The 20,867-nt window shown below is 41.2% G+C and overlaps 1 protein-coding gene across 2 annotated transcripts in view; it reads right to left on the bottom strand.

The window, feature by feature from the left end:
* Positions 1 to 20,302, bottom strand: part of EFCAB14 (EF-hand calcium binding domain 14) — a 39,195-nt gene extending 18,893 nt beyond the window's left edge. For both annotated transcript variants that reach the window (XM_077752169.1, XM_077752168.1), the window contains exons 1-4: positions 19,148 to 20,302; positions 17,552 to 17,700; positions 11,326 to 11,471; positions 1,806 to 1,904 (exon numbers count right to left, since the gene is read on the bottom strand). In XM_077752169.1, the coding sequence (XP_077608295.1) occupies positions 1,806 to 1,904; positions 11,326 to 11,471; positions 17,552 to 17,700; positions 19,148 to 19,329 (576 nt within the window). In that variant the 5' untranslated portion in view covers positions 19,330 to 20,302. The remainder of the gene's footprint in view (positions 1 to 1,805; positions 1,905 to 11,325; positions 11,472 to 17,551; positions 17,701 to 19,147) is intronic.
* Positions 20,303 to 20,867: the final 565 nt, after the last annotated feature.

Raw genomic sequence — 20,867 nt, forward strand, 5'->3', positions numbered from 1 at the left:
CAGTAAGCTCTTGTTCAAGATTTTTTTTTAAAGGAAGCAGCTGACAGAGCCATGTGAACACTAGAGCAAAACCCTGAAACGAGTATTCTTACCACCTGCCAAGTGCCTGGCACAAACTGGAGGAAGCTCCCCAAATGTTTATTGAATTAATGAATGCAATAAACTAATGTTGTTTTCTTTCTTTCTTTTTTTAATGTTTGTTTATTTTTAAGAGAGGGAGAGAGAGAGAGAGCAGGGCAGGGGCAGAGAGAGGGGGAGAGAGAATCTGAGGTGGGCTCCACACTGACAGCAGAGAGCCTGATGTAGGGCTCAAACTCATGAACTGCAAGACCATGGATCTGAGCCGAAGTTGGACTCTTTTTTTTTTCTTGTTAAATGTTGCTTTCTTTTTTTTTTTTTTTTTTTTTTTTTTTTTTNCAGGGAGGGCCAGAGAGAGAGGGAGATATAGAATCCGAAATAGGCTCCAGGCTCTGAGCTAGCTGTCAGCACAGAGGCCGACGCGGGGCTTGAACCCACGAATTGTGAGATCATGACCTGAGCCAAAGTCAGACGCTTAACCGACTGAGCCACCTAGGTGCCCCTCAATGTCATTTTCTAATGCAAGAGTGCCACAGTTGGTTCTATGCTGAAGATTACAGAAGCCTACCTTTCTTCCATTTGACCCTTGGGAATGACAGCAAGAAGAATTTACCTTATTATAGTTGTCCTCCTGCCTTCTCCCTCCCCCACTTTAGGTTGTAAAGCAGATGATCATCTTGGATAAACAGCAAATTATGGAGACAGAGCACATAGGTCATATGGCTATAAAACAGAAAATTCTGTTTCTGCATGTGACATAGTGTTTCACTCCTTTGTGGAAATAATTTCTAGGTTTACAGAGCCTGGCATATAATCAAATCAAATTTATCACACACTAACTTTTAAAAGTCAAAGATCCTAGATTTGGTACCCATTTTTTAGAGCTCCCTTGCTCCAGAATCCCTTCTTACGTTTCCTGCTACAGGGGCTAATGTTGCTTGTGTCTCAATTAGGCACCTCTTTCTCCTTCCTACCCCTGACCACTCTCCCCATTCAGCTCTACAGATCGCTTTATGTTATTCACCTGCCTGGTCACTGCCTCCTGCTCTGAGCCTAAATCCTAGGGATCAAGTAAACAAATTCCAAATTATTTTTATTTGCCTAGGCCCTAGAGTTTAGGATATGTACCTAGGAGCAAACTGCTTAGAGGATGTACACCTTAACCTTTATAAAATAATATATAATGTTTTTCAAAATGTTTTTTTTACCAATTTATACTCCCAGCAGGAGGCTTTGAAAGTTTCCTTTGCGCCACATCCTTGCCAACACCTATCATCTCCTAAACTTTGAATTTTTGCATTTCGCTCAAATTATTATTTTTAAAAAACCTCTTAACCAGGAAAAAAACCCAGCAATTCAGAGCAACTCTCCTGTACAAGTGGTCTTTCATGAAGACATTGTGGATGATGAATTGAAAAGGCAAGTGATGAGAAGCAAACCCATGTTTGTTAACCTAAGAGTCCCAGAAGAGAAATCCTGGGATTCAGGGAACCAAATAAAATGGTGTGAATCCATATAAACCACAACTAAACTCACCTGTTGCAAATTAAAGACCCAACTAACTGAACTAAAACAGAGATGTTCTGAACTGTTCAGAACACAGTGATACGCTCTATTACTGCCCTCACGGAGCAGCGGATTCCAAATGCCATGCTTTCAAAGAAAACTCGTTAAGAAGCTAAAATTACAGCAACAGGTTAATCTCAGTGCCCAAACACAGCACTTACCTTCTGAAGTCCCTCTACAGTGGCAGGCAGGCTAATTAAGTCCGCAGCGGACTTAACATTGGCTTTGAGGTGGTTTACTGCAGAAGTCAACAGAGAAATCTGAAAGGAAAAGAGTAACAAATAATGAAAACAGAATTTGGAGAATGAATGCTTCCTTCACAGACTCTATGGCTGCTGACAGTATGAAGGCTCTCCAGACATTATACCCGTCAGCTCACAAGAAGAGAGGAACTACAGCACCCTGGATAGAACCAAGATCTGGAAGGCAGCAGTAATACCTCTTTGTTCCCTGCCCAATTTGAACACTAGTGCCAAAAAGGGAAAGGCAAGTATTATTGCCTATCCTACTCCTGGCAGCCACAAGATCCAAAATCTTAAGTTACCAAAAAGATGCAGTAATTACAACACAATCCTTCAACAACTGGACAAAGAGGAAGCTAATGATCAAGGACCCCTGAAAGATTTCATTTTGGAAAAAAAAAAAAAAAGAAAAAAGAACACCTTGGTTATTTACTGAACTTTTGTTGCTGACCAAGTGGGAACATACATTATAAAGTAAAACCCCATCATCACAAAATACAGTCTACAGGAACTTATACAACACTTTAAACTACTTGGGGATTCAGTTTTGGTTTAACAATGCGATTAATATTTCAAACTCAATAGCTCAACCAAAGTACTACTCTGTACCTGAAGGGGCTCAATAAATATCCACTGACTTGCTGACTGAATCAGTACATGTATTAAAATAGGAATTGAATAAAAATAAAATGTGTCTTCCCTTCTGCTATTTAGGGGTAGAGTTCTAAATAGCTGGATTTCTCTCCTGAATGAGGACTGGGGAAATCTGTATAACATGTAATTTCAGGCTGTAGAAATCATATTCTAACACCTTTATAGTGTGGCTCAAAACATTCTTGAAAGATTCTTAGTTCCAAACTGTTTCCAAACTGTTTTCCTGTCCCAAATTCTAGGATGAGGACACAGCTCTACCAATAGCAATTATACTCAGAATGGCCTCACTGAGTAACCACTAAAGTTTCTGGCCACTATGTGCCTAACACTGTGGCAGGCACCAGAGGGCTCGCAGTAAACCTGATCCTTCATTCTTTCCTTCAACAAATGCCGGGCATCTCTGTGCTAAGCACTGCTGCAGGCACTATGGAGATGGTGGCAAACAAGACCATGGGACTTGCTCTGGAGGAGCTTACAGCCTAGTAGAAGGTAAGAGAAAAACAAAGAAGAAAAGCATCAGATTAAGTACTAGCAAAGAATTTCAGCAGAGTTCCTGGAGCAAGTGGCAGTGTGTTCAGAATAAGAAGTCCAGTAAGGAGCCCAGGAACTTAGGAACTGAGTTCTCTTTACCTCTTTCCTTTTAGGAGGGTATGTTCAGGGACTTTGGCCCAATTTTTATTCATTCATTACTACAACAAATAAGCCCTATTCCATATCAGTGGTGAATAATACAGATATCAGTGATCTTGTGGTATTTACATCTTAGTGCAAGGAGACAGACAATTTTATATAAGAAATACACTAGTGCGGTGCCTGGGTGGCTCAATCAGTTAAGTGTCCGACTTTGGTTCAGGTCATGATCTCACGGTACGGGAGTTGGAGTCCTGCATTGGGCTCTGTGTTGACAGCTCAGAGCCTGGAGCCTGCTTGGGATTCTGTCTGTCTCTCTCTCTGTCACTCCTCTGCTTGTACTCTTTCTGTGTCTCTCAAAAATAAATAAATGTTAAAAAAAATTTAAAAAAAAAAAAGGAAAATACTGGCCAGTGAGGTGCATTAGAAGAAAACTAAAGTGACTTGGGGTGCTCGGGTGGCTCAGTTGGTTAAGCATCTGACTTCAGCTCAGGTTGATCTCACAGTCTGTGAGTTCGCACTCCATGTAGGGCTCTGTGCTGACAGCTCAGAGCCTGTGCTGACAGCTCAGAGCCTGGAGCCTGCTTAGGATTCTGTGCCTCCCTCTCTCTGCCCCTCCCCCACTTGTGTGCTCGCTTGCTCGCTCTCTCTCAAAATAAACATTTTAAAAACTTTTTAAAAAAGAAAATAAAACTGACTCGATGAGTGATCAGGTTGCTACTTTAGATTAGATGGTAGCAAACAGTAGATTAGATTAAGCTAAGGCTTCTATAAGGAGATGAAAACTGAACAGATCTTAATAACAAGAAACTAGTCTGTTTCTTGTAGGCTGAAAGGGACAGGCTCCACTAAAGGAGGGCTCAAATTAGACTCTGATGGAGAAGTAAGGATTTTTATACATAAAAATAAAGTAGGTATTCTTTCTAGGTTAAATAGGTGAGTGTGGCATTAGGAAATAGAGAGCAACAGCATGAATAGGCATTCATGGCATTTTTCAAAATGACAATAATTTATTTGTGCGATTACTTGATTAAGGATTCTCTCTTCCAATAGACTGTAAGCTCCACAACATCAAGGACCATGTGTATTTTAACATTTTCCATAATATGCCTGGCACCCCGACAAGCATTGGTAAGTATTTACCGAGAGAATGTATGTTTTGCTGAGAAAGTACACTCTGTGTCTAGAATGGACACCGAGAAGACTAGTCTAAGCAGAGTACAGGGTAGAGGCCAGAAAGGAGGAGATAAGCCTAATAAGTAGTCGACTCATTTTTCTCACCAATAAAATGGCTAAAACAATAAAAACTATTTAACAACAATCATCTCATTGGGACGTCTGAATGTTCTAAAATAGGTGTACAAAGTCTTTGATAGTCTTCCCTTCAAGAGGTGAGACATCATCCTTTTCCCGAGTGTGGCTTGTCCCTATAGTGACTCCCTTTCAGCCTACACGATACAGTGGAAGCGACCACAACTTTGGACACTAGGTCTTTAAAAACACCAGGTCCTCCTTGGATCACTCGCTCAGCTGTCGTGCTGTGAGAACACTCATGCAGCCCCGTGGAGAAGCCCACATTGAGAGGAACGGAGACCTGCTGCCAACAGCCACATGAGTGCAGATCCTCTAGTCCCAGGGAAGCCCTCACATGATGCAGCCTGGGCCTACCTCTTAAATGCAACCTTGGAGAGATCCTAGCCAGAACCACCCAACTACGCTGCTCCCAAATTCCTGATCCACAGAAACTGTGAGATAATAAATGTTTGTTGTCTTAAGTAATTAAGTTTTGAGATGAATGTAACACAGTGAAAGATGACTAATACAGGCCATAAGGATTAAATAAGATACATAACTAAAGTTCTTAGCACAGTACATGGTACAAACAAAATACCAAATAAGTGTTAGCTCTTTAAAGGTGAAATTTAATAATCACTTGAAAATGTAATTCTCCATAAATGCTCCAAAATATTCAGAATACTCTTCAACATTCCAACTTTAAGCATTTGAAATCAATGTGGGTGAGAAACCTCAGTCCAGAGAGAGATATTCTCAGTAAACTAAAACCTCTTAAGAGTAGCAATTACATTACAGAGGTTGTTTTAATCCACGCCTTTAATGTTTATTTATTTTTGAGAGAGAGACAGAACACGAGCAAGGGATAGAGGCAGACACAGAATCCGAAACAGGCAGGGCTCAAACTCAAGAACTGTGAGATCACGACCTGAGCCAAAGTCAGAGGCTTAACCCACTGAGCCACCCAGATGACCCTAATCCACGCCTTTAAAAAGACATGAATAATACCGGGATTTGAAAAGGACATAAGGAAATAGGCATTCTTAATGAGAATATAAATTGGAGAAGACTTGTAAGAAGTTATCTAGGAGTATCTGTCAAAATTTAGGGTGTATATATCCTTTAATTTAGCAATTTCATTTTTAGAAATCTATCTACACATAACTTGCTTATGTACACAAAGATGTATGCACAAGAGTATTTACTGCTTCCTTATTTGTAATAACAAGACGCTAGAAACCATATAAATGTCTATTGCTAAGGATAAAGAGATATATTCAGGGAACAAAACAAGTTGTAGTATATATACTGAATGACTCCATCCATTTGGTCTCTCACACACACACACACACACACACACACACCCTAATCCATAAGCTAATTCGTATTAAAAGCTATTATGATTTTGTTAGAAAGGGACTAGAAGAATGCAGCTCAGACTAATAGCAGTGAACACCATTGGGGACCACAAATGTGTGTGTGAAGAGGGAATATACAGAGATGGGGGTTGAAAGGGAATTCCTTATGTATTTTATTAAGCCTTACGTAAGAATACATACTTATGTATATACATACTACTCATAAAGACAAAAAGATGGAAAAGAAATATACACAGAGTAGAAAGACACTGCAACTCTGGAAGGGTTTAATAGATTTCTTTGGCTGGCCCTTTCTTCCAAGCCCTTAACTGGGCCTTCCATGGCTATCTGAACATGCTCGGCTCAATCCTAAAGTGCTAGAAAGGAGGCCTCCCTCCAGGCAAGTATGTTTTACTCAGTACTCCAAAGTATGTACACAACCAACTCAATACCAACTTGATGGGCGAGACCATGGCTATTCCAAATGCCCCATCAATTGTGCAGTTACCTTTTGGCCACCTGAGGGAACAAATTCCTTCCACTGACAATAGGCCAGATCCTAAAAGATACAAGCTGTGTTCTAGGTGGAGTGATCTAGGTAGACACTATTCTCCCAGGTATGGCAATATCCTGAGGCTATGGTAGAGCCTGATGCTACTCAGAAGTATCTCAAGAATGGCAATTGCCTCCCAAATGGCCAGTGTAGGATGGAGGCAGGGGTGGGGGACACCTGGAACAAAAAATCCAAAAAACAAAAATCCCCCACAAATGACCAGTGTGGTTGGGGACAGCCACCACTTAACCCAAAACCAGAGGAGCAGGTGAAAGCCAGGCCTACGGTATCAGTTGCCTCTCTGAAAGAGTATGCGCTGACCATTAACTCTCTAATTACCAAACATCACTCAGGACTTATTTATAAAGCCTGAGCCCCACTCTGGTCACTAGGACTCAACTATATTCCCATAACTGCAAAGCTGGCCTCCATCTGTCAGCACCCCTCTCTTAAGACTGGAGTAGTATTAATATCTGTGGAAAATTTCAGCAAAGCTACGTGTGGAACTAGAGTGGACAGACAAGGGGCACTCTCCTTTTACTATCTCTAGGACTCCTCTAGTCTCTGACAGACATTCTAGAATGTCAAATCGGATTCAAGTATGACAGAATTTATCTCTAAAAGTCACATGCTGTAGTTCGAAGAGTCTAAAAAGTTGAATTGAGAAAAAAATCCCACATTCCAGCCAAAAGATGATTCATGACTTTTATGCATATTACATGACTTTTCATTAGCAGAATTAAAAATAACTACTGTAGACCATTTGATTATCAGACCATCTCCTACTATAAAATCTGAAATGCTGCTTTTTTTGCTTTGGGGCTAAAATTAAGGATTCTTTAAATAGTAAGTAAAAAAGTTACTAAAACAGATAATCATCAACGTTGAATAATGACTCTTAGGAGGAACCTGACATCACAACCTTTCAACTCATCTCCTGAGCACTTTATATCCTGTAGAGGATATAAAGATCCTATAGAGGATATAAAGATGTAAGGCAGAATGGAAAACTGGAAAGAAAACAGGCTCCCATGCCTTGAATACTTTAATGCTGGCAATGCTACACAGCTGTGTAACCTTGAGCAAACTACTTAACCTCTTTGAGTTTCAGTTTTCATATATGTAAAATGGAGATAACCACCTACTTCAAAGGGCTATAGAAGCAAAAAAGTATGTAGTGCATATAAGAGTGGACTGCACAAAGAAAACATTTCATCAATGGCAGTTGTCATCTTAACTGCCATCATCATTCCCATCATCATGCTTAAAGTTCACAGTACAGTGTATAACCTTCTTGTGTAATTAGATGCATACACAAATAACTATAACATAAGGTAGCAGGACTGAGTGCCAAAAGGGATATAGAACATACTATAAAAAGGTACTCAAGGTCCTCTGGCTCTTGCTGACGTATCCTTATTTCTGGCCTCTTTCTGCCAAACTATAGCTATAATGAACTACTAAAATTCTCTAAACACACTGGTTTTCATTTATCTATTCTTTTGGACAAAGAATATATTCTCATTATTCATAATAGTTATGTTCTAGAAAGTTGCAGCAAATGTTGAGTTAGTGAATACTGAACTAATTCACTGCTCCTAAGGGACGTAGAGGGTTAGGTTCCTGAGAACTCTCTGGTCATGTTTTTGGCAACTGATCAATATAATACATAATCCTTGTTTTATGTGTGTTTCTGTTTAATGACACCTTATTAAATGTATATTGCTGAACTCATGCCTGAAACTTATCTAACACACGTATTTCCTCTGTAAGGCACATCATAGCCATCCTGCACTTAGGAATACTGCAGAGTACTTCAGCACTATGCTAGGGGGACATTTTGAACAGTGAAATCATCAAAAAAACCACAAAAGTGTGAAAACATGGCACTAACTATAGTTTGAAAAGGAAATCTGTTTACAGTATGTGAGCTGAAACAAGGCGGAGTGTTACCTTGTTTGACATCAACTGGAAATGTTAGTGTTGGGTAACATCCACCTGTCAGTGGATGACTGTGAGAGCACCACAAGTAAAGATTTGGGGGTTACAAATTGTAGCAAGTAGGTGAATTCACAAATATGGACTCTCCAAATGAGGATCAACTTCACTAGTGCTTTACCTATGACACTCGTCTTTCTGCAAAATTCACCTGGCCAACTCCTACGTGCCCTTCAGGACTCAGCTCAAGATACCTGAGAAGCCTTGTCCGGCCCCAGCCATTTTGGTTAATACATATTTAAAAATACCCCCACAGCACTCATGGGGACCTGTTTCTTATTGCTCAAGAGGCTGTTTTACAACTGTTTACTCTCATCTCCTCCATTTGACTGTAAGATCCTTGAGGCAGAAGTCACATCATTTTTGGTTTTGAATCCAAGGCCTAATTCTAAAAGAGCAGCTCATTAAACATTTGTTGAATTAACAGCCTGCAAAGAAGGGGGAGGAGACTCCCTATAATGGTTGAGAATGGCTATGCGTATGAAATCAGAGGTTTCTCATGAATAAAACAGAAAAGTAAATGAGATTTTAACTAGTAGCTTAAAGGTTTCCAATGCAAAATCTGATTTTAACTTATTTCAAATTAATGGCTTTCTTTTTTCAACTCATACTGTGATAAGGACGGTTCTTGTTAAGTAGTATAATCCATTTTCTTATTGTTTAAGCTACTCTGAGTTGTTCTTTAAAAAGTAATTTGCCAATAAAAGCATCTTAACTGACAGTTACCCTTAGAGATTGAAATATGGTTAAATACTAATTTTATTTCATTTTATTTTTTAATTTTTTTAATGTTTATTTATTTTTGAGAGAGAAAGAAAGAGAGAGAGCAAGAGCGAGCATGAGCAGGGGGAGGGCAGAGAGAGAGGGAGACAGAATCTGAAGTAGGCTCCAGTCTGAGCTAGCTGTCAGCACAGAGCCTGATGCAGGGCTTGAACTCACAAACCGTGAGATCGTAACCTGACTGAAGTTGGCCGCTTAACCCACTGAGCCATCCAGGTACCCCAATACTAATTTTATTTTTATACCTATTTTGATTTAGGACAAATACGTTTTACTTGAACACATCAACAGATATGTGTAACATGAATTTCAGAAAATCACTCAGAGAGTGATGGCCTCCCCTTGGACCAAGATAAAGCTCACTTCACTACCACACATCCTCCTGTGCCCTTGCCAGAAGAGAATTCCTCTGCATCAGCCCGGTCTTATTAGTCCCCTCATGTCTGAAGATCTATGGGGACTAAAATGGAAAGGGCTTCAGTTCAATCTCTCCCAGTTTTATACAGGGGACCCTGGAACCGAAGTAAACTTTTCTGTATACCTGCCTTCCCAGGTATTTTTTGCATTAGAAATAACAGCCAGGCCAAGAACAAAATGATTCTTTTGTTGCTAGATTCCTGATTAAAGAGAGCTCAGAAGCCAAAGTATGTAGCAAACATTTGAAAATGTGTGTGACCTCTCACACCAAGTACCAATATCTCCTTTGACTCTTTCCACAATGCTGGTTTACGTGAAGGAGATGGGAAAGGGTAACACAGACTCTTCATCTTGAAAGATTTCATTCTTGCCTCTCCATGACTGACTACATCAATGGAATCCATGGCTTGCTCCAGTGAAAGATGCTAATTAATAATTAACTATTTCTCAGTGCTTTGCTGTGGTCTATTTTCACCTGATATAATCTCTGGCCAAACTGCTAATTTGCTCTGTCAATATAAGCAAGGCTACAATTTATCCTATTCTTTTTACAAAAACGGAGTGAATACTTGCTTTTCCTTTATTACTGAGAGTCCAAAGATAAATGATAATGAGTAAACACTAGGTGCTACAACCCACCAATTATTTCATGAGTGATTTAAAAAGAGTGAAATAGAACTGAATAGAAACTAAAATATCATAAGGCATATTAAGGTAAGTTACTATTTTCAGAAAGTTTTATTTAGGTTACCCATATATGTTATGTAGATAGGTGTTTACTGGGTAACGACATAAAACATTTATTTTTATGGGTTCGAGGCCAAAGTCTGAAAGCCACTGTCACAGGCCACTGATCCCTGGTCTTAAGTGCCGAACTGCCCCTCTCACACTGCTGCTGAAAGATGAGCGTAGCTTTGGAAATGTGTGTAAGTACTTTATTCTAGTACAGTGCTCCCTGCCAATGGCTGATTCTGAATGCTGCGACTCCATTCTGAGGAAGAGAATATCTTCTTAGCTCCAACGAAGATGGTATATTTATTTTTAAATACTTTGCAGGTATACCATTTGCTTGGTACTTGAGTTTTCTTGCCAATGCACAGCTTTTCTAACTAAACTGCAAAAACTGAGGACGGAGGCTATGAGTAGTGGCAAGTATAGCACCTCATATGTAGGAGATTCTTGATCAACATCCTTTGCATTAATCCTTTTCCTGTGGCAGAACCCCTCTTTTGGAATCAATGCCTACTGAGAACTGGCCAATTTAGCAACTGAAAAAGTTTTTCTATAGACTTGCTTGCCTGGCCAAGGTATTTAACCAACTCTGCTACCTCCTCCAATAGTGTACAGCACTAAACACAAGGCTGCAACTGGAAATTTATGAACTCTTATTAAACAAAATAAGCTCTCATAACCTAATATAAATCGACTACCCATTTTTCTTTGAGGTTAGAATGACATTCTTTATCTGACATCTATAATGCTCCTTAGGAAAAGCTGACTCAAGAATTTCTAACACCCTCCAAACTACTCTACTTGGTAAAACTGTTCCTTTGCAGAAAGAGCTAACATCTTAAATATTTGGTAAATGCAGAACTACTACCCATTCTACCTGACTGTAATGTGTTTGGACCACAGTACACAAAATATCATTTCAAAAAGTAAAACAACTGGAAGTGAGTGCTCTATACCTACAAATTCATACTAAACTAACTAAATATTCGCAGCTTACCCAGAAATAAAATCACACATTTGCTACCTGCTTATTCATCTCTGTGATATTTATCCAGACTTTGTTCAATCCCAGCTCCCCAGATTCAATCTTCTCGAGTTGTTTTTGTTTGCTGAGTAGTTCTTCATTAAGTTTGGGAATTTCTTGGAATGAGCTTTTCTGATTAGATTCCACTAAAAGCAAAAATAAGAATAATTATAAATAGCCAGAGTTTGTTCATGACTCCAAGCTGAAAAAATGATCATACGGTAGGAAAGAAGGCAGATTAGTAAAAGTTAATCCTGGTAGGATGACTGAATTTGTATCTATCAGCTATACTGTTCTTTTATTTATACAAACATTTATCTTTAATACTAAAGCTCCATTTTAACTGGGGCTACTTCACTATGGGCAGTACAACTTTTAAAAGTCAGATGGCATCTCAGTGTGGTTTTGATTTGTATTTCCACCTCACGCCAGTCAGAGTGGCTAAAATGAGCAAATCAGAGAACTCTAGATGCTGGCGAGGANGAGTTGGACTTGTATCTCAACTGTTTAATTTACTGTGATCTTGAGTAAATTCCTCAAATTGTTTGAGTTCACTTTCCTCATCTGTAATACAGGGATAAAATACACTTTTAAGGACTTTTATTTTTATTTATTTTTAGTTTTTAATGTTTATTTATTCTTTGAGAGAGAGAGAGCGTACAAGCAGGGGAGGGGCAGAGAAAGGAAGACACAGAATCTGAAGCAGGCTCCAGGCTCTGAGCTGTCAGCATGGAGGCCAATGCGGGACTTGAACTCACAAACTGCAGGATAATGACCTGATGACCTGACCAACTAAGCCACCCAGGTGCCCCCAGGATTTTTAGAATTAAGTGAAAGAATAGCTGTAAAGTAAGTACTAAACAGGGCTGGCCAGGCATACAATAAGTGATAAATAAATGCTAAGTATTAACCAGAGCAATTAAGGAGCTTTGTGATTAGTCAGTGAAGATTTATAAACCTTACTCCATTAATGCTCAAGGTGACATCAAAAGTTGTATCTCTAAAAGCTTAGATCTACTTTTTTCTGTATCTCAAACTGGTCAAATGGAAGATGGGTTCTTAACCATCTTTCAAGTGCTGCTATGAGGATTATGATTCTAAATCTTTTTCATAAACAGCAGTGTTTCCTTAAATCTTAAATCAACCCAAAAGCTCAAAGTGAAATAGAAGATAAAGGACCATGTTAGGTGAAGCATACAGTGATATTTGGCTTTTCCTTTGGGAAACCATATCTTCTGAATGGTTTAGATTTACCAGCCTGAAGGCAGAGGCCTGAAAGAGTCCTTCCTCTTCTGTCTTTAAAGAGTATTTTTCCTTTTCATGAAAAATAAAATGTTAATAATGGCTGATCGTCTAGAATAAAATCCACATCATTTCTTTTTAAAGCCATAGACTTCCTGATTAGTTATTATACTTCCTTTAAAAAAAAAAAAAAGCAAAAAAACACAAAACAAAAAACAAACAAAAAACCTGGCATACAGGACAGATATATAACAATTAAATTAAACAATTAAATTTTTACCAAAATTTAAGCACCATGACTTTTTTGTTCCTCTCTGTGAGGTCAGCTTTGGAATATACCTGGCACATCTTAGGCACTCAGTAAGTATCCCTGATCGAATAAATCTGGTCTTTGCTACCTCCCAACCACATTTTTCATCACTTTATATAACTCTTCAAACTACTTTCCCGCCAAGTAGATTTTCCAGACATAAACCTTAAGCCTCAGTGGCCCTGAGAACACTATTCTTTCTGCCTACATGCCCTTGGCTTGCCCCTTCTCCATTTGTTACCTCAGCCTACTTAATTCCTTTCAATATTCAACCTAAATAGCTGGGGGTCCTGGCTTGGACCACCACCACTTCACAGTTCCAAACTCTGCAAACTTAATACACTGAGCTGTAACTATTTACTCATCTGTCTCCTCTACCAGACCGAGAGCTGCTTAAGGACAGGGACCAGGTCTTATTTGTCATGTATTTCCAGCGCCCAGCAAAGTGCCAGGTACACAGAAGCACCCAAATGCTTGACCAGGGAAATAACTGTAGGGTATGAAATGGAACTAATGTTATCTTAAATAAAACAAAAAAAGTTCAATCCAACAAACTCAACAACAAAAAAATCCCCACAAAAACTGGGGATGGGGAGGTGGTGGTATCCCTACTGCAAACAAAACCCCTAACTCAAAATTCAGAATTATTTAAAATATGATATTTTTATTAATTTTTCAAAAATATGTGCAAAATGGTTTCTTTATAAATGAAAGATTTCCCTCAGTGCTTTTGTTTTTTTCCCTTCAGTGCTTTTAATGTAATATCTGATTCACAGACAGTTTGCAGGAAAACATCCATCCAACGGTAAGAACATTTTACCAGCCTAAATTAATACAGCACTTAGCATTTCACTGAATTTTACATTTTCAGTAAGGCTGTGAAGTAAAACTTATCCCACACATGCCTGCTGTCATTCTCAGGTGGTCAAATGTCCCACGTGGGGGAGGTGGCGGGGAGGAGACAAATATATAAATAACTTGGGTTACAATTATTGACTAACAAACAAATAAAGCTGACAAGCCCTAAAAACACTCTGGAAATTTAGGATTACATGAGCTAACAGATGATCATTTTCATTACCTGATTTGGAGCTTTTTGGGAGAGACCAGCTAAGTTAAGGTATTTTGACTACATAAATGCGAGGAAGTATAGCAAACAACTTATGATGATTAACTGATGTTCCTTCAACATGGAAAGCAACTCATTTAAAATTTGATATATTAATACTCACAAGAACTCACATAGCTCTTTTTCTCATCTCTAAGATCATGAAACAGAGATTTCTACATATACTCTTTGCACAGAATAAATACAAAATGGTGCTGTCAGTATTGTATGTAAACACTTTAGTTTGCAATAAACTTTTTGTAATCATTCGAACTTGTTATTGAGTCCCTAATGTGTACCCAGCCCTGCACGCAGCACTAGTACATACAGAAGACCCTGAAGCTCTCAGTCCAGGGGGTGGCAAGGTGTCATCACAGAATTACTATGCAGTGTGACAGATCTTATGACAGACGCCCAAAGTGCTTTGGTAGCATAAATAGGTCTTTGAGTTTTTATGGATGAGAAAATGATGGCTCAGAAAGAATAAGTGACTTCTCTAAGTTTTACAGCTAGTAATGAGCAACCTAGGATTCATCAGTCAAATCTTCTGCTCTTAGGACCAGAGCTCTCTCTAGAATACTCCAGCTGTCAAGACACTTCAATCCTAATGCCCTCATCACCACAAGAACACTTTTAAGTTCTGTACTAAATGACCACAAACTGCTACTCTGCCTGTGTGACTGAAGAGGAAATGGCCTGATTTATTAATATTTTCCTTCTTTTCCAAATTGTTTTCCTTCACTCTGGTGTTTCATTGTTGAATGACATGGAGGGATGGTTGAGAACAGAACCTTCCTTAGAATAATTGTGGAGGTCTTCTGAAGTGCCTGGTTCTGGAAAGAATACTGAGCTGAGTTTCAAGGCCAGTCAATACCTTCAGCTTCAGGATCAAGTTACTCCTGGACCACAAGGAAAAATACCAAGTCTATCAGCTTTGCTTTCTATTTCAGATATTTCAGCAATCCTGCCTCCTTTCCTGACAAATGTCCTTGAAAACTTATTGAAATAAAGAACAAGGGCTCTGAATTTCTCAAAAAGGTAGTAAAACCAGACCAGCAGGTGGTCTTAATTAAATCAGTGGTTTCCGGGGTCCTCTTGAAAAACAAGAAGTAGGGGCGCCTGGGTGGCCCAGTTGGTTAAGCATCCAACTTTGGCTCAGGTCATGATCTCGCGGTTCGTGGGTTCAAGCCCCGCATCGGGTTCTGTGCAGACAGCTCAGAGCCTGGAGCCTGTTTCAGATTCTGTGTCTCCCTCTCTCTCTGCCCCTCCCCTGCTCGTGCTCTGTCTCTCTTTGTCTCAAAACTAAGTAAACAAAAAAAAAATTTTTAATTAAAAAAAAAAAAAGACAAGAAGTAACTTCTTGAAATACACTTAAAGTAGAAATGTAATTCAAAGAAAGACCATTTAAGCTTAACACGACTGACCTCATTTACTCAAGATAATGGTTTTCAGAAAAAAGCTCTGATGCCAGTGGTCCACAAGGTTCAGCCTACGGACTGACTATGCCCCTGGCTCCACCCCCTAGAAGTCCTGCTTTAGACATTAGAGGGCTGACATTTCTATTGCAGCAAACCAAAGACAACAAAGCAGCTGGGCTGACAATTCCAAATCTGCTTCATTCAACTGGCTGACAAATGTAGTCAGGGTCCCAGGGGATGGTTGCTGAATAGTAGAAAGCAGGGCTCAGAGTCCAGGGTGCAATTCCTGGCATCTCCTGAATATGGTATTTCCAGGGATTGATATTAACAAGCGTTCAACAAACATTTGTTGACTGATTGATTGCCAGGTCAATTATCTGTACACTTCAAATATACATTTCTAAAAAAAGAAATCCCCTGAAAAGCTCAGCTAAGGTATAAATTGCATGGGTGTCCTATAAAAACAAGCACAGAGCAGTCAGAGAAAGGAATCTCTGGAGGGTAGAAGTGAGCAATGTTTTGAAATATATAAATAATTGCTATACAGGATCAAAACACGCACAAACCTAGGTGGCCCAATTAATTACAAAGAGAGGAGGGCACAGGCAGGTGTCTTTAGTGGTTATTTATAGTTAAACATTGTTTCTGAGAACCTCATTTCCAAGTTATGATTACTGCTTACAAAGAAAACACTGGCCTTAAAAACAGTTTGCAATACTGGTATGGACAGCCATTAAGGAGGGAAATTAACTAGAATACAAAATCTCCTTTTTTCTTATACTATACTCTGATTCCACCAGTTGATTAAACATATAGGTCAAGATGATTCTAGCAGAGAATTGTGGTTTACCCAGGCCCATTCCCTGAATCAGAAGAAAACCAAAATGAGTACTTCAACATTTTTTTCAAGCAACATCACTAAGAACTTTACTAACACAGTAACTAAGGATTAGCTGTCCCTAGGTCAGGCTTGGAACTTGAGTAACTACAGGCAGCAAAGAGAGGGTGGGGTGAAGGAAAACCTGAAGGCTATGACCTCCAAAGGACTGAGATGGGAAGAAGGGACATAGCCCTAATTCCAGTTCAGGAGCCGGATTTTGTTAAAACCTTGAGAAAGCCTTCAGTTTCTCCATGTGCTAATACTGCTAGGGTTAAGGCATTTGTGATTAACTTGAAACTGGTTCCTTACTGAGGTGCCTGAATGGGTCAGTCAGTTTAAGCGTCTGACTTCAACTCAGGTCATGATCTCACAGTTCGTGGGTTCGAGCCCCGCATCAGGCTCTGTGCTGACGGCTAGCTCAGAGGCTGGAGCCTGTCTTCAGATTCTGTCTCCCTCTCTCTCTCTGACCCTCCCCTGCTCATGCTGTCTCTCTCTCTCTCTCTCTCTCGAAAATAAATAAAACATTAAAAATAAGAAAAATAAGAAAAAAAAAGAAACTGGTTCCTCAGCTTAGAAAGTTAACCTTTGAAACCTAGAACTAAAGATCTCAGTGTTGCTAAAGGAAGATACTTAGGTTAAATCTGGTGGAAGCTACTATGCAAACAGAGTACCTTGGATGTGGCAAAATACAGCTTTGTAATTTAGAATATATAAAACTCTTCAACCTAAAAAAAAAAAAAAAAGCCTCTTAAACTGTCTCACTCATGAGACAAATATTTATTTGTGACTTGGTACACAGTAGGCACTCCATAAATGCTAGCTATTATTATTGCCCATTCCTGCTTCCATATGGTGTTTCTCAAGGAGGAAACTGACAGACATTCCCACATTGTTTCTCAAATGGCCCCGTGAGGAGGAAGGAAATAGCCCAATGTTGCTACTGCCTCTTTATCCTTGGGGAAGTATAAGTGGCAACAGGCAGAGGTTCACCAAGGGTCTAGACTGCTGGACTTTAGTACTTCCTTTCTGTACCTTAAGTGATGACTGCATGCCCATGATTTCAGATGCTAATTGTCCTGATGGTGCATGAGCTTTATTTTTTGTTTGTGGGTTTCAAAAAGACAAACGGCTGTTCCCACATTCAAGCTGACAGCTAAGGAAAAGTATAAGAAGGCTGGAAGGAATATATAATTGAGCAAACTCTTAATTCCACTTTGTGGACCTAGACATGGAAATAAGATAATACTCTGAAAAGGGCGACCACTTACTTGTTCTAAATTTTTCCTTGAGGGCATCCAGATCTTCCTTCAGGGCAACTTGCATCCACACCAAGCCAACGCAGGCCACAACACAGGCAGCAAGGATGACAAAAGCACAGAGGGGATAACAAATCTTGCAGCATCGTAAATAGTCTCCCCTGATCATAAAAATAGATTCAAACAGGAGTACAAAAGTGATTAGGAGTACAGCTCTATTAGAAATAGTATACATGTGTTGCCATATAGTTGTTTACCAGGGAAGATTGGGAAACACACTTAAATCTTAAATTCAACAGCAGGTTGAAAGTGACTAATATGACCTTACGAAGAGTTCATCTTTTGGATACAAAGGTTTCAAACTTCACATGACACAGAAAGAGGTTCTATGGGCACTGCAGCCCACAGCCATCATCATGGATTCAGGTCTTTGGAGATAAACTCATGTTAGGAAAGTGTAAAGACCAGAGTTTCTCTGCAATTCCATCACACCACTACAATTTCTCTCCTTCTTGCTCTCCAACATCTATTCCCTCCAGGAGACCCTGTTTCATATTACTGAAACTTCACAGACTTTTGAGCAAGTTTTACTGCAAACAGAATGAAAGAAATAGGAACCGCAGGTTTAAGTGGACACCTTGTGCACTCTAGCTTATTGACTCAGAGGGCAGGAAACGTGGAAAGGGGTTATATTTCACACCAAAACTTCAACCAGCACTCAAGGTCTAAAGTAACCCAACAAGGCAACTATTCCAGTAAAACTATTCCACTTCATCATCTTTTCATTCCCAAATCTAAGACTGCCCTTAACTGCTTAATTTGACAAAGCTCATTAGAAACCAAACTCTTCCTTTAACAAAATAAAAGGACAAAGACGCTCTAAACAAACAAAAACCTCAAAGGAATTCTCTTTTAGCACTGGAACCTTCTGTCTAGTCCTTGCTTCCATATCCTCAGGAGAATTCTTTTGGCGTGTTCTCTGAGTGGGTCCCAGGGCCCCTTCAAGGTTCCCTCCAGCCTTTTTTCATCCTGGGCCCAATTCCCAATGTTCTCAAAGTTCACTACTGGATCTGCCAACTGGCTGCACCGTCTCAAAGTGGTTTGGGAAAAGGGTTCCTCATCTATTTGTCTCCTACTCTCCACATATTCTCAAGGCTCACACTTTATATGTTCTTCACCATATCCTCCCACCATCAAGATTCACACTCACCAAGAGTGTGAAAAATAATCTGCAGCCTTAAAGTCCCTGTCTCGAATACATTTTTAAAAAAGGTCTAGTCCTAAAAGCTTCTTTGCTCCTATGCACCTACTCTTAGCTTTTCTGCCACTCCCAATTTGCTCTCTCTGGGCTCTTGGGACATTCCCCAAGTCCATGCTTCCACCCCGGATTCAGAGTTCTTTATAAACTTAAAAACAGATGTCTAACTTATCCTTCATTCAGAACCTGAGCTCATCTTCTCCCTAACATCTTTTCTTCCTGTTTGCTGTCCAAGGTCTACTCCCTTTTTGCTTCCTAAGAACACCCTTCTCCTTTCTCTCAACTTTCCCCTTTGGTAGTATACGGAAATGCCTATTGCCCACCCCACCCGTCACCACTGCATCACTCACTTGACAAAACGAGAGCGATTTCCAACTAAACTGAATTCCTCTTCCTCCTCAGAGCTGGATTCAGAGTCTGAGTCAGGAGGCTCAGTGCGAAGGAGTCGATGGCCTGAGCCTTTCTTGGGCTTCTTTCTCCGACTGTCTCCAGCCAAGCCGATCAATGCATTGAGCTCTTTGCGCTTCTTCATCTTCTTGTGTGGGGTGAGTGGAGCGCCCACTCCTGAGCTGCCAGGTTCGTACCCGACGCCCAATTCTCTCCCTGCCTTGGAGCTGCCTTCCAGGGTGGGAATCTGGGCCAGAGCCCTGGGTCACTCCCACCCAGGGGTGGGACTGACCAGATCCGCTGGGGGCTGGAGACTGGAGCCCAGAAGAAAGTGGAACTCAGATGGGTGGGGGAAGTCACATAGAGATGGCCAGGGAGCTGGTGATCAAAATGGGTAAGGGTCTAGGCATGGAGTATCAATTAGATAAGAAGGTGGATAGAGGAGCAACCTCAAACTCCCGATAAGTAGCTCTTTCTAACTGTGCTCCAGGAGCTGGGGAAGGACTCACAGATGGGTGTTCTGGCCTTCCGGGGCAGGACTTCCAATAGAGAGCGAAAAGAAACTTGTTCTTGAATGAGAGGAGAGGCGGAGGTGCAGAGCTAGACAGTGGGAACGCGCTAGTCGTTCTCTAGCTGGAGAGGTGACAGCGGGAGGGGGCTCGCAGCCGCTACAACCCCGACACAGCCTAGGCGCCAAGAAAATGCGCGGGTCGGGGGTGATCACTGTCCTCCAGCCTCCGCCCTGAGTTTGAAGGAAGCCCGAGACTGAGGAAGGCCTCGAGCCCGGCTTGGAGTGCTCAGCCTGCCAAGTGCCAGTCCCTCACTTGGGAGACCTCGGCCCCTGCTGTCAGGGCCAGCGGGGTGGCGCGGTGCGGAGGGGCTACGGCGGCTCAGCCCACCTGAAATGCTCCCGCCCAGAGTTCGAGGTGTTCCGGGAAGGGCGACTCTCGGCAACTCACACGCGCCGCTTCCACTCCAGCCGCGACTCCGGCCCCCGCTCCGGTTGCAGCCGCAGCTGCTCCAAACGTGCAGGCGGTGGTGGCGGCGGCGGCGGCGGCGGCCGCGGGCTCCAAACCCGGGCCATCTCTCCAGCCCCAGCTCACTTCCCCTTTGGCAGCAGTAGCCGGCGCCGCCTGCCAGTAAGCCGCGCTTCCATTGGCCGCCAGCCGGGTGACGTTACACCAGGACGCGCGTGGCGGTGAGAGGCGGGGCGTTAAAGGGGCCCTGGCTCCGGCCAGGGTTGGGTCCCGCAGGCTGATTGAGAGGCCCCGCCCCCAGTAGGGCCACCAGGGACCTGCGGCTCACTAGGCCCGAGGCGGAGTTTTCTTTCGCCAGATGCTGGGAAGAAGGCCCGCAAAATACCCAGCTGCTCGACCTGCTTGGAAAGTGCATCAACCACCTGACCCCCATTTGTGATTGGGGCTAACACAATCTAGAGCTCCGCCCCTATGACTCGGTTGCTGTTTATGACAAGTTTACGCGTGTTACAGATTAATGACCCAGTTGAACACATTCTTTCATTTTATAAATATTTACTGAGAGCTTACTACTTGTCAGGTGCAGCTCTAGAGCTGACGACCCAGCGATGAGCTAAATAACCACCTGCCTTCCTGCGTAGGGTTGTCAGATTTAACAAAATAAAAACAGGACACTAGGAAAACGAATTTCAGATAAACAACGAAT

The sequence above is a fragment of the Crocuta crocuta genome, unplaced genomic scaffold (genome assembly GCF_008692635.1).
Source record: "Crocuta crocuta isolate KB4526 unplaced genomic scaffold, BGI_CrCroc_1.0 scaffold367, whole genome shotgun sequence".
NCBI classification, from domain to species: Eukaryota; Metazoa; Chordata; class Mammalia; order Carnivora; family Hyaenidae; genus Crocuta; species Crocuta crocuta.